General features: G+C 45.1%; 1 protein-coding gene across 2 annotated transcripts in view; it reads right to left on the bottom strand.

The window, feature by feature from the left end:
- The window catches only part of CHUK (component of inhibitor of nuclear factor kappa B kinase complex), a 559,943-nt gene that overhangs the window by 257,329 nt on the left and 284,048 nt on the right, over positions 1-18,566 (bottom strand). For both annotated transcript variants that reach the window (XR_013594756.1, XM_078642754.1), the window contains exon 8: positions 14,693-14,800. Coding sequence is in view for 1 of the 2 variants with exons in the window: in XM_078642754.1 (XP_078498880.1) it covers positions 14,693-14,800 (108 nt within the window). In the remaining variant the exon portion in view is untranslated. The remainder of the gene's footprint in view (positions 1-14,692; positions 14,801-18,566) is intronic.

Genomic DNA, 18,566 nt, shown 5'->3' with positions numbered 1-18,566 from the left:
ATGGGTAAGTCACCCCTTTAGCAGGCTTTACAGCCCTAAGGCAGGGTGCACTATACCACAGGTGAGAGCATATCTACATGAGTAGATATGCCCCTACAATACTTAAGTAAACTTTTAAATATTGTAAGAGGTAGGGAAGCCAAAAGGAGTACATGGGCTGGAAACTCGACAACTCGAGTTCTCCAGCACCATGATGGCTTCACTGAAACCATGAGTGTTCGGTACCAAACAACTTCTTGTAATAAATCCACACTGATGCCAGTGTGAGATTAAAACATGTACTCAGAGGGCACCTCAGAGGTGCCTCCTAAAAGCCTACTGACCTTGGTGTGGTGCCTGACTGGCTTTAGGCAGCCTGCGACACACAGAAGTGATTTTGGACCCCCTGGGTGGAAGGCCTCTGCTCTCGGGGACCAGAAACAATGCACATCCTGGGCAGAGGTGTCACACTTCCTCCCCTAGGATGGCCCAGAGCATGAAGGGGAAGTTGCAAAGGCCTGTCGCCTCTGTAATGTGACCCCCAGCCTCTGCTGCTAGCAGCAGATGGCAGCCTCCGGTTTACATCCCCTCTTTGGGTGGGAAAACCGGTTGGGAAACTTAGAAAGGCTAAGAGGTGCGCCCACCTTTGTCAACTCCACCCCTCAGGTGGAGGAGGCAAAGTTAAGCACACTTTTCAGTCCCCTCCATCTTGAAGATGAGGGACACCTAGAATCAGGGCTAGGCCTATGCCCTCTCTCACAGGAGGGTGGGCATAATAGTGGGTGTAGTCACCCACGGTAACGTGGCCATTGGCCCTACCTGCTACTCCCCTTAAAAGCCCCCTAAATTTAGTATTTAGGTGGCTCCCCAGGCCTAAAAACTAGTTACCTGTGACCCAAGAAGAAGGACAAAGAAGACGCCGTGCAGCGAAGCCTTAAGACGATGACGGACTTGGCCCCAGCCCTACCGGGCTGTCCCCAGCTTACAAGACCCTGCAAGAAGACTATGCATGTCATGCAGCCGGTGACTTCCAGAAACCCCAGGAAGACTGCATGAACTTTGAAAAAAGACCAGAACTCCAGAGGACAGCGGTTCTGTCTCCAAGAATCCCCCACAAAGGACTCCTGTGCCCTGCCAATCTGCAAGTCCTGCCCACTCTGAACCAGACGCCTGTGTCCAGGTGACCAAGCCAGAACAGGTTCCCCAGTGATCCTGACCTCAAGTCCAGAATTGGCTGACCCCTCCTGGACAACGATGCCTGCAGCCTGAATCCAAAGGCTTCCCGGACTGTGACCATTTCAGGTAAGAAGACTTCAACGCCTAAAGGTACCCCAGCACCTGAAGGCCCTGCACCTTGATGAGCTGAATCAATGGTGCCCTTACGACCCTCTATATCTCTACTAACCTGTGCTTTCATTGATCTCCCTCCTCAAACCTCCAGTGCAATACCTGCAGCCTATTTGTTGAAAGCGGAATCTCCACTGAAAAACATTGGGCGCCCAACGCTGAATTTGCACCCTACACCTGGTCGCCCCTATCCGGCTGGTAGGTTATGTTTGGTGCTTCTTTGTGCCCCCACTCCGATCTTAACCTACCCCCAAAGATTGGCCCCTGCAACTCATTTACATACCTGCAAGCAGTGAGGCTTTGAGCATCGGGGAGAATTTTTTTACCTCTGCACCAGCCGCCCTTATGCCGCTGGTGTTGCAGTGTTGGTACTCACCTGACCCTTGATCCTTGCTGACCTTTGGTCCCGAAAAGTAAAAGTCTGGAATTGCAAGTGTTTACTTACTTGTTAAACCACATTATGTTTTCCTCCATAGGATTCCACTGAACTGATCAGAAATTGTCGACCTTTTAAAGTGAAAAATATTTTTTGTTAAAAACGTACTTACCTTATTGCGAAGATCCTGGTCTTAAAATACAAACAAAGCTTATTTTTTAACAACATGGTGTGGATCTCTTTTTTGAATCGCATGCCCATTATTGGTTAATGGTGTGCAATAAACGTCTCGCACTCCTCTGGGTTAGGCCTAAGGCTGCTCACCAACACTACCACTAATAGAGCACTTGGGGCTTTACATCGAGTCCAGTACACCTTTGGGGGACCCTCTGGGCTCTGTGCATGGTATAACCACCTAGTGGCATACCATATATAGTGCCAGCTTCCTATTGCTTGGATTTCACCGACCCATCTGGCCGACGTCAGGGCTACAAGGAGAGCAACATTCCAGGACAGGTCCTTTAAACTCGCTCTGTGAAAGGGCTCAAATGGGTGCTTCATGAGCTGTGATAGCACAGTGTTAAAATGCCAGGATAGAGGAGGAGATCTGACTGGAGGGGTTGAGGAACGGTTTGCTTTTTCTGGACGACCATAATGAGGGTGACCTGGGTGAACGCCTGGTTCGAGAAATGGCTGTCAGGTGAACTTTGATGGATGCATGAGCTAAACCAGAACGTGCCAATTGCAATGTATGGTCCTATCAGTTCAGGTGAGGGGGATAGGGGATGTATTCGCTCCTGTTGACAACACACACAAAATCTCTTCCACTTGTGATAATAGGTGTTGTAAGCACTGTCCGCTCTGGCAATTATCTCCCTACATTGAGGAGGGATGTTAAGATGGGCGAATTTGTTGTGCACGGGAAGTGAAGAGACTAGGGATTTGGGGGCAGAACTTGGCCCCAGCTCATTGTCAGAAGATAAGGTAAGACTTTCAATTGGATGTGAAGTTTCTCGATAGCAGGAGGAGTTCTGTAAACCAATGTTGGAGAGGTCATATTGGGGCTATCAGTATCATTCTGCAAGGCTCGATCTTTGTGAGAATCTCTGGAATCAGAGGAATGGACGGAAAGGTGTAAGCTAAGATGCAGGACCATGCCATCGAAAATCCATTCCACATGATTCCGGATGGTGATGCTAGCTTGCAAACCATTTGGTGTTCTATGTGTTTATAAAGAGGTTGAGATTGGGTTTTCCCCACTGTGCGAATATTTGGTTGACCGTTTCCTGATCAAGTTCCCACTCGTGGCAAAATGACCTCAGTCTGCTGAGAGTGTCAGCTATCTCGTTTTGCTTTCCTGATGTCTCGTGATTGAGAAAGAGACGAGAAGAGACCTTGTACCTCCCTGTTTGTTTATGTAGGGCATTGTTGTATTGTCTGTTCGTATGAGAACCTCAGAGTTCTTTATCATGGGCAGGAAAGCCTGCAAGCCAGGTGTACTGCCTTTAGCTCAAGCAGATTGATGTGAAAATGCTGATGAGGCTTCTCCCATTTCCTGCTGACCTGTAGGTCTTGAAAGTATGCTCCCCTTCCCTCCAAAAGATCATCAGTGGTAATGACCAATGTAGAGGGTTGAGTGAAGAATGAAAGCCCACCTGAGAGGTATGTCTGCTGAGTCCACCAAGCTGAGGCATTGACCATGGCCGGAGTGACTTTGATGAGATCGTCGAACAAACCTGTTGCTTGTACCCATTGGAGGTCTAGTTGTTCCTGGAGGGGTTGTATCATTAGCCAGAAGAACGGAACTAGAGGCATGCATGATGACATCATCCCTAACAATGACGAGTAGAGGAGTACTGAAAGAGATTCTTTTTTCCTGAATGGACTTTGCCAGTGTTATTACTGGTCTTTCTGATGTGGGGCTTGAAGCAGGGTTGATTATTGGGACCAACTTCATTTAGCAGATTTCCCAAATGCCCTAGCTAAAGTACCAGGTTTTGCATCTACAATTGGGCTGAGGTACATTATGTGCTTGTTCTATGTAAAAGGTTTAAATGTGATGGATTACTGCCAAGTTAGTTTTGAATACTAACATCTCTTACACAATATTGCACTTTAAATAAATGAGTAACTAACACGGACAAAACAATGAACTGGTGTTTGCAACAAAACAAAGAAAAGGGGTTTGGTGGCTTGAAGTAATTAATCTCCAACAGGCTCCAATATGTAAATAATTGGAACGGTTTTCTCATGTGATCTATTAAGAGATCAGTGCTTAATTTGAACCAGTGGGTTCCGGAGCATGGCACTGGCACGTAGTTGTCAACACTGGTGCTTGTGACAGTCGTCCACAAGGTGGTGCTCTCTGGCTAATTTGTGACCACAACAGTTAATTATTAACTCAATATAAATTAAAAATGACTATTACCTGCTGGCCAAGACAGCCATATATGTGGGCGGACTGAAATAATATGAATTGTCACACTTGTAGGAGTATGATAGTAGTTGTGGTGTTACTATCATTGGCAGCATGACAAGAGCAATGCAAGGTGCAAGCTGCAGTAGCCTCCTGCGGAGAGCTCCGGAACAAACATTATTTTGTTTTCAAACTAAGTACTGCATGGGATCCTCATTTTTCGATGTTAATGTCAATAAATAAAAAGTACAGTTAACCCTCTTAGTGGTTCTAATTTAAAAGAAATAAGGGAGTTATTACATCTGATCTCTAATAAGGGAGGTCCAGGGAAAGGTAATACTGCAAACAATATATGGGTCTGAATTCTTGATTATACTCAACAGTAGATGTGATTGGAAAGAGATTAAGGACTACAGCTGAAAAACACTTTTGCACTTGCCTCAGAATGCTATGATTCAGGCACCAAGACTTGTACTTCATTTAATTGAATAGCATCTGTTAGCAAATGCCTGATTTGTAAGATACCTATATGTGACGGGGAGGCGGGTCCCTCGGATATCGACACGGATGTTGCCTTGGACTGGTGGTCCGCTGTACCGTTGACCCCCCTTTCTGTTCCCCTTGCAGAGACTGATGCTTCAGACCCAGGGGAGTGGTTTCCATCGGAAGGCGAAACTGTGTGGTACCGCCCGGAGGAAAAGGAGCAGGGTCCCTTTAACCCTGGACCACAGGGCGTCATGGCCCCACCCCCTGAGAGCGACGCTGAGCCAAAAGGCGGAAGAACCTCTAAGACAGTGGACGGCGTTTCCTCGGGAGCGGAAGGAGTGTTGGAGTGGAGACGGAGAGCGGACCAGACGAGCGTTGGAGAAGAAGAGGAAGGAGACGAGCGGAGCCCAGCTGATAACATCAAGCCAGGAGGCCACCGACTCGGCGACTCGCCCTGCCACGTTCCCACGGGAGGAGCGTGGCTGACAAAGGTACGGGGCAAAGTAGCGGGCTGGGTGGGGCGTAGCGGCCAGCCGGACTCCCTATAGCCAGTGTAAATATTGTAAAGCCTCTGTGCCCCTTCCCCTCACGAGCACTGCAGGTTTTGTAAATATCGGAGCACTTGGTTTCCCTCACTCCCGGCCCCAAAAGTCCTGTCAAGGACGCCCCAGTGATTTCCTTTTTTTTTCTTTTTTTCAACGGTCCGGACGGAGAGCGGAGTCAGACCCAGACGAGCCAACCCTCTGCCAAGACCGGTCAGACGGACCCAGTAGAACATCGGGACGGCTTCATTCTGGAGTATTCGGCTTTCCCAAGAGGAGTCAGGACGGAGCCAAACGAGTTCGCCAAATTAAGAGTGACTAGCAAAAGGCGGAAAGCCTATTTAAAAATAAAACCCTCTTTACGAGCGCTATTTCCTGACTCTGTCTCGGTTGCTACTACTCCCCCTGACCCTGCCCCTTTACACTATATAAACTTGGATTAATGGAAAAACTAGGCGAACTATTTTGTATCTGTTGGCAGGCCATTTTAGTTGGGAAATCTGAAACTGCCAAGAACTTTAGAGTATTTACGTCCAAAGCATGTTTGCATTAATGGAACGGTCTCCTACGGAGCACTCAATGAAGATTTCATCTTTAAAACAGGCCATTAAATCTTCAATTTAGGAAAAGTGGTTAAAGACGGACAAGGACTACATTAGGAAGAAAATCTCCATTAATGGGCGAGCGATTTGCATACCTTTGATTATAACATAAGGAAAGGAATTTTGACAAGTGTAAATGTACACGTCTTCTTCTGGATTCTTCCGAATTGTGATCTGAGGAAAGAAATTTAACGGGTGTAAACCCAGCATGGAGAATCCAAGGACTAATATGCATAATCTAAGACACTGAGGAGGTTTGCCCAGTAACTTGAAGGTTAAATATGTGATGCTTCCTTTACTCAATAGCCTCCTTTTTAAAGAACAGCCTAAATTATTTTTAAGACCAGTGTTCAGAAAATATGCTGTGTATGTTCTTCAACTGCAATTGTATTAATCTCACACATGGCACACAAAGATGTGAATATAGCCATGTCAACTTTTTAATTGCAATTTTTAAATGAACTATTGTCAAATCATCAACAGGCATCCGGAAAATACTCTATCATATTCAAAGGACACTAAACCTTTCTTTCTCCCTCTCTCAATGCTAGAGCTGGTTGAGGAATTTGGGCTGGTCTCCGGATTGAGGGTTAGTTAAGCAGTGTATTAAATCGCTATTGGGTTGCAATGGTGTCAAGTTACGAAATGTGCAAATGAGAACCTCTTGGATAATTGAATCAGTTGATGCCCCTAGATAACTTGCTCCAATAATACAGGCAATATACTGCAGCCAAGATGAGATCAAATTGGGAAGAAGACTTAGGTAAACAGCTAAATAATAGCAAAGGATCAGGATTAAGTCAACACAAGCTGCGTTTCACATAACTGCAGGTTTAAGAAAATCAATTATTAATGTATAAAGAGGGATTACATAACACCCTGCCCATTCTTACACAAAATGATTCTGCAGAGATGTTTACTTGTCCAAGGCGCAAGAAAGAAACCATTCATTTTTGGAATATGTGGTTTGGGGGGGGGGCATTACTCACTTTTAAAATTAGGAAGTAAAATAGCTATCTGCAAGGTATCAACGAATTGGAGGAATACAATGTATTCAATAACGCCCCAGTGGTAAGAGGTGCCAAAATAGTCCTCAGTTAAAAGTGATGAGAGAAGTGGTGGTTATCCAGGTGATGCGAGACACTGCTTTAATCACATCAGATAACTTTCTAGAGACAAGGGAAACTGCCAGAGCACTTGAAGTTTAAAGATTTAGAATTCTATCTGCTGAAAGATACAGGTGTCCCTAAAGTGGCTTCTGTTGATGATTCAAATGTCTGTAATATTTCTGAAATGCAATGATTGACTGAATCTGAATAACTGTGTTATCATGCTTCAATGGAGGATTGGACAATACATTTGCTATAAAGGGTAACTGTGGCTTGGTATATGGTGTACACTTATGTAAGTTGGCACCTTGCACCAATCCAGACAATTCCTATGGTGATTTTAGTGCTTAGACAACGTTAGTAAGCTCTCTAAGTGGTAGCTGTGGAGAGCAGCCTTGAGGCTTAGTCCAGAAGAGTGTAACACATTTAGTCCAGAAGAGTGTAACACATTTTGCTTTATCAGAACATAATCTTATAGGTGTAGATTAAGTGAAAAAGAAACACACAGTGGATTTATAAAAATATGTATTTATTATAAGACACTCACTAACACATACAGATATCGCCTAGCCAGAGATATACACAATACTTTACAATAGAAACAGCTAAGTAGCACGAAATACACAGTGGTCGCCAGTGGGAGACCAAACCATATACTTAAATAGTCATAGGCGAACCACGACTCAAGTCAAGACGATACCCAGAAGACGTAGAAGTGCTGGGGACCCAGAAACCATCCAAGGTAAGTAACCAGGAGCCCCACGGAGGCCGTGTGCAGAGTAGGAACACAACTGTGGGATCAATGCAAGTCAATAGGTAAGTCTCAGTTGCCATTTTAAAGAAGAAGGGTCCTTCCCAGTGGACCCTGAAGACACCCCGTGGAAGACAGAAGGTTGGAGAGCCACCCCACCCGTGGATACCTTAGGAACCAGAATACCTGCACCAGGGAAGCCGGGTGCATAGGTGTGAAGTGGCATCGGAAACCAGCATCAAACTCAATGGAGGACTTCAGGAAGATGCCGCTGCCAGGGGCGTAACACGGGCCCCCGCAGCCTTGCAGGGAGGCCCCCTCTTTGTTCATTACGCCAGTGGCCGCTGCTGGAGAAGTTGAAAGTGTCCGGTGGAACCCAAAGGTGGACTCAAGATGTGTAGAACCTGCAAGCGGAGGGGACAGAGTCTATGCCACTCAGGAGTGACCAGGAGGCACGTAAGACGAATGCCCACTGATGTCAGGTGTTGCAGGGGAGCTGCTGGTGACCTTGGAACTACAGCTGTGTGGACCGGGCAATGCTGTAGAAGACCAGGAGCAATACACATACTGTCCCACGGCAGATGTCGAGAGTTGAGGGGTTGTGACCTTGGCAACTGCAACCAACGTGGAGGTGGAGAAAGGTGCATTGCCGGGACCAGCCAGGTCCAGGAGACGCACCACAAGCAGGGGAGTCAGGGAAGGCCCCGATCAATCATGGGAGTCCAAAGAATACAAAGATAACCATCGAGAGGACCCAACGGGCCGGAGGCACTGGAGTCGCAAGAGAACCTCGAGCCGCTCGCCAAAGATGCAAGCCCACGATGCAAGAGATGCAGTGAGGATGAAGATCTTGGTCGATGGAGACTGGGGCTACTTGGAGCCCGAAGATCTTGATGGAAGGAAACCAACAAGCCTTTGCAACTGCAAGCCAATGCAGTGCACAGGGTTTCGGTTCCTGCGGTTCCGACGCGGGATACTGGCTTAAAACTTGGTTAGAGGACAGGGCAGGGCTCGAGGGATGTGAATAACCACCACCTATGTTGCTGAGCCTTTCGGAGTCTGTGGGAGCTCAGGATCAGCAGACTGGTCAGCTTAGTTGCGGTGCCTGCGGATGCAGGGAATTGACTCAGTCGCTTCAAGGGAGATTCCTTCAGGTGTCTTGGATGCCCACATACTTTGGAAGGTGCACGGAGCAGGAGGAGTCTTCCTAATTGTTGCCTTGATGCCCAGAGCGAAGTCCAGAGTGCCCAGATGGTCGAAGAAGGAGTGGTGTCTAAAATGTATCTTATCCCATGACGAATCTAGGGCCCACACTCAGGTAAGCCCTTAAATACCCTAAGGAAAGGGTTGGGACGAATCAGGGGTCCCTCTTAATGGAGGGGCTGGACAAGGGGGAGGATACTCCCCTGTCCTTTGTCCAGTTAAGTGCCAAAGCAGAAGCCAACGGCTCCCTGAACTGGTTTGAACTGGACTATACATGGATGGCACCAAGTATGTCCTGCATGGAGACTATGTGGCGCTGGCAAGCGCTCCTACCCTGCCCCAATACACTAAATCCTGTCTGGGAGGCGGTTACACCTGCCTGTGACAGGATACTTTTTTTCTGCCTTCCCCTGCCTGAGCATGGCTCAACAGCAGGAGGGCAGAAATGGGTCTCTGGCCGGCAGCAGCCCTGGCTTGCTGTCCGGGTCTGGCAGACTGGTACCGGGAGCACAGAGGGCCTCCCAAAGGAGCTTTACGGTGCATGGAATCATACTGCCCACACCCGTTTACGGTGTGGGAGGTATGATTCCAACATGTTTGATACCAAACATGATTCATTGCAGCCAGTTTGAAGATGGTCACCGTATAATGACACGGTGCCCCTCTATATGTCATATGGCTGTCTCACTTACAACCCAGGAGAAGAGACTCCGTAGGTCGTAGGGGTGTCCTGCTCATGCAGGGGCACCCTAACAGTTAAAACCAAGAACCCTGCCTTCAGGATTGAAAGGCCTGCTCTAGAAGTGACTTATAGGTTTTAAGTGCAGTGACCTTGGATATAAGGAAACCTATATCTTTCGTAAGTGGTGCTAGCACTTACATAGGCAACGGCAGGCATGTAGTTGCAAATTGAGTGGTCTCCCATGGGTAGCATAATGCATGCTTCAGCCCATTGGCGTCCCCTGGTGTACCTATGCCCTGGGTACCTTTAGTACCATATACTAGGGACTGATAAGTGTACAGTAGTGTCCAATCTGGGATGTAACTTAGTACTTACCAAACTAATTTAGGGTAGAAAGCACAGAGACTGGGGTCCTGATTAGCAGGATCCCAGTCAGACTAGTCAGAAACAGCATTACATCAAGCAAAAAGTGGGGGTAACCATAAAAGCAGATCCTACTTTCCTACAATGACCACAATGGATAATTAGAAGATCTCTGTGAGATATTATGCAGGTATTTTTGTTTAAATGTTGCAAAAAAGAAAACAAAATTCTGTTTTCACGCTAAATGGAAGCATGTATTATATAATCCAAGCAACTGTCACCTCTTGATACATTTTTGGGGTCAACTGGTTGATTAACACAGGGCAACAGCTAGGGTGTACATTTGTTTACAATCTGGAATCAAATGGTGTTTTCCACTCCCAGGTGTGCCGTCTCTTTCTTGTTAAAATCTGAATGAGCGGCACATGAAGTGGACTATTGAAGTGAGTAATACCATATTTTGCCTAGTAACTTGAAACACTACTAAGAATTGACAATGGACTTGAACCGTCTGGGACAATGGCCCATTGTTAATCAGGGAGCAGATTTAGCAAAGAAGCGAATGGAGTGAAAACTAAATTGTTCAGTGAGAGAACAGGCAGACAGGGTATATGGCCTGGGTAGCCACCACTAAATCACTACCTGCACTCCTAGGAACTATTTATTTCCTGGACAGAAGACGGGAAGCTATGCAGTCACATTTTTAATAGAGATTCAGAAGATGACGCATGCAAATTGTTTCTTTGATTAACAAAATCAACTGGGTTTGCTGGACGCCAGAAATGCCGCACAAGGATTTCCCATCTATACCTGCAACCTGGTAGAAAATCTGCAGGAATAAATGCTCTCTCACCATCTAATAAACTCTCTAAAACAATTAGAACAACAAAATACAATGCAGAGATATCTATCTGAGGGGCACAGGCCATCTTGTACAAAGATAACTCCTAACATTGTGCAAGACTCAGGTACTGAGATATACCTTCTTCATCACAGAATCACAGTATAGGAGCAAAGTTAGAAAGATGGCAGACAGAGGAAAGTCTTAACTCCACATGGGAAAAAGGTACTGATATGAAGCTATTGTCAAAAGACAAACTATACCTTTTACAAAGAATGGAACCAATATGTGACCAACACAGATGTTGGCATAAAACAGCTGAAGGAAGAGCACTATGAGCAGCATTATACTTGTGGGATGTCCTTTAATTCTAGTTGAGAACTGTGACCCCTCTGGCAAAACCAATAATACAGCAAGTGTCCAGAAAACAGTGTTTTAGATTTTCAAATGTGGATTAGCTGGGATTTTTCTACTGTTAATATAAGTATGAAAAGGTTTTGGGGCAGGATGGACAACTGATCCTTTCAGTCGGACAGAGAGAGAAACTGTTTAGCAAATATTGGAACTTAACTTCAGTAGGAAATACAAAACTCGCTGCAAATCATTTGCAATTTTAAAATAAACTTTTTTTAAACAAAGCAAATATGGTAAATTCCTGCAATTATGTCAACTGCAATGAATGGCCAGTATCTTGCCATGATTGAAGGTACATCAAGCAAAACTCAGGAACTGACCTGAATTTCCAAATCAAAGTACACTGTTTTCATGCCTTTTTAAACACATTTTCATATGGTTTTACTGATCATAGCATGAAAACCTTAATAGATAATGCACCGTGTCTTCACTCCTAGTTCATCACATACATAAATGACCCTTACTAGAACCCCTTTGAACCACCATTACCTAACCACGCAGTCTCATAAATCCCACAAACCTATGCCAAACTAAAGGAAGCGTGTGGCAGATTGCCATGTATAAAGGTTTAACCTCAAAACAAAATGCACTTCCTTTACGATGTTCAATATACCTAATGGAATAACTTTGGGGCTTGGACTCTAAGCAAGCCTGTCATCTTCTAGCCCATCCAGGTCATATAGTATTTTTGGCAATCACACATCAACAACACTTTGTCTGTCTAGACACATTAGCAAAACCATCCCCAAAATACTTTTATCCCACAGTAACTAGAAGCACATTGTCATTGCTAGTGCTACCTGCTTCTGCCAATTCCACAAACTGTACAGTCAAAAACAGCTGCTACACTAATTTCCACCTTTTTGTTACCATACCAAAATTACCATGTAAGAGTCTCCTGCTCTTTGGATGCAGGTCATCAGGCAGCACCTGCATCCAAAAAGCTGAAGCTGAGCACACGTCCTTTATATATGCAGGGTGGGGTTTCTTACCCACATCCTCACCAGCAACCCCCCACTGCTTTTGGGTAAATAATCATCTGTATAGCTGGAATTAGGAACAACCCCGTCATTACCTCATAAGCAGACTCCCTATGCAAACCTGCTAGATTATTCTTGGTGATATCATTCCGCAGACAGGGGCAATCATCTTTACAAACCACACTGTCAAGGACAGTCTCACACCTTTTCACTGAATGTTTAGGTGGAATGTTTCCACAGGAAATTACATTCACGTGGCTCCCAACATTACAAAACTGAAACAAGCAACACCTTGTGACAGAACAGAGGCACTTTTATCCCCTCCTTCTAATGCCCTACACCAAACACAAGTTTCATGACAGGCAAATAAAAATACATACAAAATGGCCAAATTGAGATTACACAGCCCATCTTAATGAAGAAACACTCTGGTTTGTTGTATTCTGGTCAGGAAGTCCAGATAACATGACTGACAATCTGAGACATATGTCAAAGTGTTGCAATTCTTGGCTCCTAATACACTATTTGCAGGTAAGGATGGGTTATTTTCGATGTACATGTCAAAGTACACACCAGTGAAATCCAATGAGCCATAGCTGGTCACTGACGGCTTACATTAGGAACTCTATTATGTGAGACACGCCCCATGCTTACCAGTGCATGATACACAAACAATTCTGCACAGATTTGATTTTACAGGTGCCAGGATGAGAATGTTTACTGCAGTTGTACCTGGTAACCAAACTGCATAACTTTGACACTGTATTGTAGAATTTTGGACATTCCATACAATCCTGTGTGTATCTTGACCTAAGCTCAGTCCTCTGACAATAACAGGTTCTGGACCTAGACCTGAACAGGGAGCAGCGCACAAACCATACCCTCTTATTGCCAAGAGACTACAATTCTTGTCGCAGGTTCTATTCGTGAAGCTCTGTGGTGTCAACATACCATGATTGGTGAATTATAGTGTCCGGCTTTTAAAGTTGAAACAAACATATGCAATGACAGGCCCATTCATGTAAAGCTCTGTTGCTTACGATGATCCTGGAATCCTGAACGCGGACATTCAATTCGCTGTACATCGTCGTGTGCTAGGACTGATAGTGTGCCATGCATGATTGATACAGGCCTGCAGGTTCCAAGTTCGAATCCCATAGACAGGACCAGAGTACAAGATGTAGGAAAGGTCTGTTTCCCCGTACCACAGATGCTTATTGCTGGCATCTGTTGGGGGAGGGGGAGCGGTGCAAGGGAGAGGGGTGAGAGGACCAGATGTTATGGTGAAGAAAGAGAAGACAGGATTTACTTAGACGGGTTAGAGCCTTTCCTGATACTCTGATCTACAAAATGACTGACTGCAGCTGCCATTAGGTAGATGGCAAGGGTACAGGGTGAGGCCTGCAGTACCGGTTAGGGAAAGGAGCCCTTGAAGGGGCTCAGATTCTGGTTTCTCCTCTTGAACCATGTGATTAGGGATCATAAATAGATGGGTGCAGCCTGCTCTGATCATTGTAATACTGGTACTGATAAACAACTGCCTAGAGGAGAGGGACTATCACCTGGAGTCCGATGTGAAGGAGGATTTACTGGACTGTCCTGGATGCCAAGATATTCCAGCTATGAGAAGGAAGGCCCAATCATGCAGGAAGAGTGGATCGTGGAAGGGACTGCTGTAACTAACCGTGGCGTAGGGTCTGTTAAACAGATTCGCGAATCAAATGCGCAGAATGAAATCACGGTGCTGCAGGAATTGGCAGAGCAACCTTTATCATTTATCCTTGTCAAAGCTGCAATGCACCTGGAATGGTATGCTAGTCTGGTAGGCCTGACTGATGCCAGGATAAGTGCCTTTTGGTGGCTCATTTGGCCCCCAAGTGGACTGTGTTGAAGTGGCACTGCCATGTGTGTCTTTGGGTCGTAGTCAGTCCGGAAGATTAAGTGACCCAAGAGGTGCCATGAAGATGCCTCATGAAGAATCAACAATTGTCTGCAGGTGTGTCAGTCCTGCTCAAGAAGAAGCATCAAGCACTAAGTGGTGTTTTGGAGTGAGCCACAATCTGCATCCTGAGGTCAGAAAGATGACCCGTGTCAGAAGTATTCTCCCCCGTTATGACCCTCGAGCCGATGTGCTGTGCAACCGGCTGCTGTACGGTTCCTGAGAAGACTCCCATATAGCTACTGGAAGTTACTGTTGACAGAGAGATCCAGTTACCAATGGAAGGACGAATGCAGTCTTGCACTACTACTATGAACTTGGCGATAGACTGAATAAGCTTAAGCCTGAGAGACTGACTGGTAAGTTTAGACCAAGGTTGTGGCCCAGTAACTTCTGCTTCCCCCTGGCCACCTGAAAGGGGTATGACAACCGGTTACTACTCTCACTATATAGGCCCCAAAAAAAGTATTTGTCCTACAATTTATTATGCACAAGTAATAACTAAGCCTATGGAGTGAGGTAGCACAGATACCACACAGATTAACAGACTTTTCAATAAATATCTTGGTGAAACACCCATCAGGACCTGCTATGCAGACAGAACATGTAGGTCCTAGTCCTTTTGTTGACCCCTTTGGCTAGACCATCATCTTCCCACTTACCTAGAAAGATTGTTAGGTTGTGGTAAGTGCGAGCTGAACCGGACATCGCCTGCCATCTCTTCACAGGCATAAATGTGTTTGGAGTCCTTTTTCTTTATTTTCTCATGCCTGCTCAAAAAATATCAATAGCTTAGATCCAGAAGGAAAGGTGACTTCAAGTATGCACTCAGTTGTAGTTCGCTGCACAGGTAACAAAATCACTCCCTCTCTCTCTCCCTCCCCTCCCTCTCGCAAGGAGAAGTACAGGAAAAAAGCAGCAAATAAGCACTGAGCAATTTGGAACCAGGATTGTGACAGACTAGACCAGTATGAAGAGTCATATGCTGTTCTTTAATGTTTCTGTATATGGGGCTCACTGACAGCAGGCAGGTTAATATACTTAGCATATTACTTTATAAACTGACTGGGGACATAGCACTAACAGCCAGTGCGGTGCTGTGAATTGAACGGTCTGAAATCAGTCAATATGAAATGGAAAGGAACCAGCTAACAGACAAGTTAAAGTGACAAAATATTGAAAAGCTCCTTGCATAGCCGTCTGGCAATGCAAGTCTGTCTCATATGGTCTATATAAATTAGAAGGCAGCTACAAACTTACATAGAGAACTGTTAGGACTATGCACCAACTTCCTCTTCATACACAGAGATGGATACAAGATTAAAAATTATTATATTTGGAAACCGTTTTTTTATACAAAATTCATTCTGAATGCATTACATGAAAGGTACCTAATAAACAACTTACACAACTATGTAAAAGAGGTAGCCCAAGTCGCAAGCAGGATGAGGTCTTTAGGTAGTCTACTACTCTATGCTGGGGACATGTAAATCCCCATTAGTTTTATTCTACTTGCATGTAGTTTTGTGAGGTCTTCTTCAAGGGTTCTAATTCTGACCGAGACATTTTGCCAAGGGGATTAGGAAAAATTTAATTTCTACTTGCCGTAAATATTTTTGCTATATTTGTGGAAATCTGCCTCTTGAGAGGATGAGAAAGAATTAGAGGCTGCTACCTTTAGAGAGAAGATCATCATGCTTGAACTATTCTCCTTCTCCATTCCTAATTTCCATTTAGTCTTCATCCTGGGTTGTTTTTTGTTAGTAAAGCAGCATTATGGCAGCATTTTCATAGAGAACTTGATTATATTGTGTGACATAACTGCATTAACTATAGCCAACTCATAATATAAAAGCAATATTTCTTAACAATGGCAGATATGAACAAGTAACATACCCCCAGTTGTGTTCTTTCTGGTGGATGCTCTAACCGCAGACTTCTCACATTAAGAATATTCCCCAAGTGTCTGTCAGACTGGATGAGAAATTTTAAAGCAGTTCAACGGTGTGCTAGGTGGTGGCATAGTGTGACTGAGCAGAAATTGTTCTGCTATGGGAGAGACGAGTGGAGCTGCATATAAGTCAGCACCCGTGGATGCTGACTTCAGTTGCTTTCTAGGACATCTCAGATGCACAGTCGCTTAACAGAGTGGCATGACCAGTATGAAGATCTTTAAAACTGGGACCATTTAGATAAGAGTCCAGTTCACAAAATGGAGAGGTGGGAGGAGGGGTGGGGGAAGTTGGTGAAAAATCTGCAGTTAGATGGACTATTGACTACTCACAAAAAACAAATTGATACCGAAGGTAAGCAACTTGTTCTTCTGATGGATACTATTAACCACAGATTCCTCCACATAAGAACAGATACAACCGCAATACCTCCCAAGGCAGTGGGTCTGTGAATGGGCTTATACAAAAAACAAAGTGCTGCAGGACCGAGAGAGGGCAAAATGCACCTCTCAACAGACCTGATGGTAGAAGCAGAAGTGCTTCATAAATGTGTGTACTAATACCCACGTAGCGTCGGAATAATGTCCAACACAGCCAATCTGCATGCAATTACAGAGGTAGCAGCTATGGCCCTGGAAGACAGCCTGCAATTCTTCAGGAGGCTTCTTCTTCACCAGTGCTTAGTATATCTTTATGCAGAGAACAGAGGGTCTGTTTTTGCAGTGCTTTGCTCTTCTTCTCTCCAGAGAACCCTACAAAGACCTGATCATTCACTCCACGTTCCTTAGTAATCAGTGAAGTCTCTCTTCCTTCTTAGAGGAAACGGGGTGGATCAAAGAATTCCGGAAAGGATCCTCAACATTAACATATCTGGGAAGAAAGCTGCACACAACTGGGTTCACAGAAAGAGACTGCAGCTCACTTTCATATCCATCCGCTGTTATTTGCAATGAGAAATATCGTCTTCAAAGTCAGAAGTCTCATATGATAACTGTGCAGTGGCTCAAAAGGGATACACATCAAAAAAGTGAGGTCAAAGTTCAAGTTCTAGTGAGGCATCACAAAGGGTATTGGTGGAAACAAATGTTGCAGACCTTTCAGAAATCTCATTACAACAGGCAATTTAAATAGTAAAGGTGTATTAAGTAACCACAAAAATGATGGAGGATCCAATGCATAGCCCTTAACAGTGCCCAAAGCAAGTCTCTGCTCAGCTAGGAGAGAAAAAACCGAATCAGAGTCCGGTAGCCACCACCACATATCTTTTGCAATCCATTCACAATATGCACACAATCCGACAGATTTCCTCAACATTGTACCCACTGGGAATTAAAGTCCCACTGCAGAGCCCACATTTGCCATCTGTTATGTTTGGCCAACAGGATGCAGGAGGCCAGTAACCACAAGAGCCATTGTCATCTGCACCAAGATCCAGGATGGAGGCTAAAACATTAGGATCTTAGCTCGAATGTCCTGGACTCTTCGTTCTGAGGAAGGCACAAAACCCTAAATTTCCAGAATAGCTCTGGTGAAAGGGAGTTTATGCAAATGAGTAAGGTGTGGCTTTGGCATGTTGATACAGAACCACAATTATTTTAGAAGGTTTGCCATAATCTGGAGGGGGTTAACAAGTATCTTGGACTAGCCTGCCTTCAGCCACCAGTAGTTGAGGTAGTGGGAGAAAGGTATCCCCCCCACCCCAATTCCCAAAATCTGAACGTGTGTTGTGCCCACCATCATCACTTTCGTGGACACTTGGGAGGGTACTGGGGAGCTAAAAAGGGAGCACTGCAAACAGTAAATACTCCTGAGCAACTATGATCAAGCACTTTGGGCATGCAGAATGGGAATGTAAAATAAGCGTCTTGCAATTTCAATGCCACCAATCAGTTTCTGGGGTGTAGGGCAGACATAACTGGAGCAAGTGTGAGCATCCTGAATTTGTCCTTTCGCAGAAAGGCTTTCAGTGGGCAAAGTCCTAAATTAGGACAACGGTCTCAGGTCTTTCATCAGCACAAGAATGTAGCAGGTGAAACACACTGCTCCTACATCTAAGGCCACTTTGCACTGCAAAAATGACAGGCGGTCCTTAGTTAGCTGCCTGATGGTGGTGGATGGTTCACCGAAGTGGAAAGAAATGGAAGGGTGCATCGCCAATGGAAAATTTGGAGGACCCCCTTAAGTGACGACTTGCCACCCCTTGGAGAAAATATTGCAGCAGTGTAACTGGGTGCCAGCAAGGACACTCATTCTAAAGTGGTTCTGCAGCTGCTGGATGGACAGGTGCATGTTGTCCCTGCTGTCCTGAACATTGTCTCTGAGAACCACTGTTATGGACACAAAAGGGCTGAAAGGCCTGTTAGGCTGCCAGAGCCTGGCGTTGGCGAAATGGAAAACCTCTATTGTAGCCATAAAAAAGGGTGAAATTGCTGGTGGAATGGGCTTGTAGGAGCAGAAAGGTCCAAGGAATGTGCTGTGGCTCCGCTTTTCTTGAAATGTTTTAATGTGGTCTGCTTTTTTGCTTAAAAGGGTGGAAGCCGTCAAAGGCATGTCCATTAAGGATGCCTGAACATCCCTGGAAAAT

The sequence above is a fragment of the Lissotriton helveticus genome, chromosome 5_1, assembly GCF_964261635.1.
Source record: "Lissotriton helveticus chromosome 5_1, aLisHel1.1, whole genome shotgun sequence".
In the NCBI taxonomy this organism is placed as follows: domain Eukaryota; kingdom Metazoa; phylum Chordata; class Amphibia; order Caudata; family Salamandridae; genus Lissotriton; species Lissotriton helveticus.
Note: the sequence above shows the minus strand (reverse complement) of the source record. Positions and strands in the feature narration are given on the sequence as shown.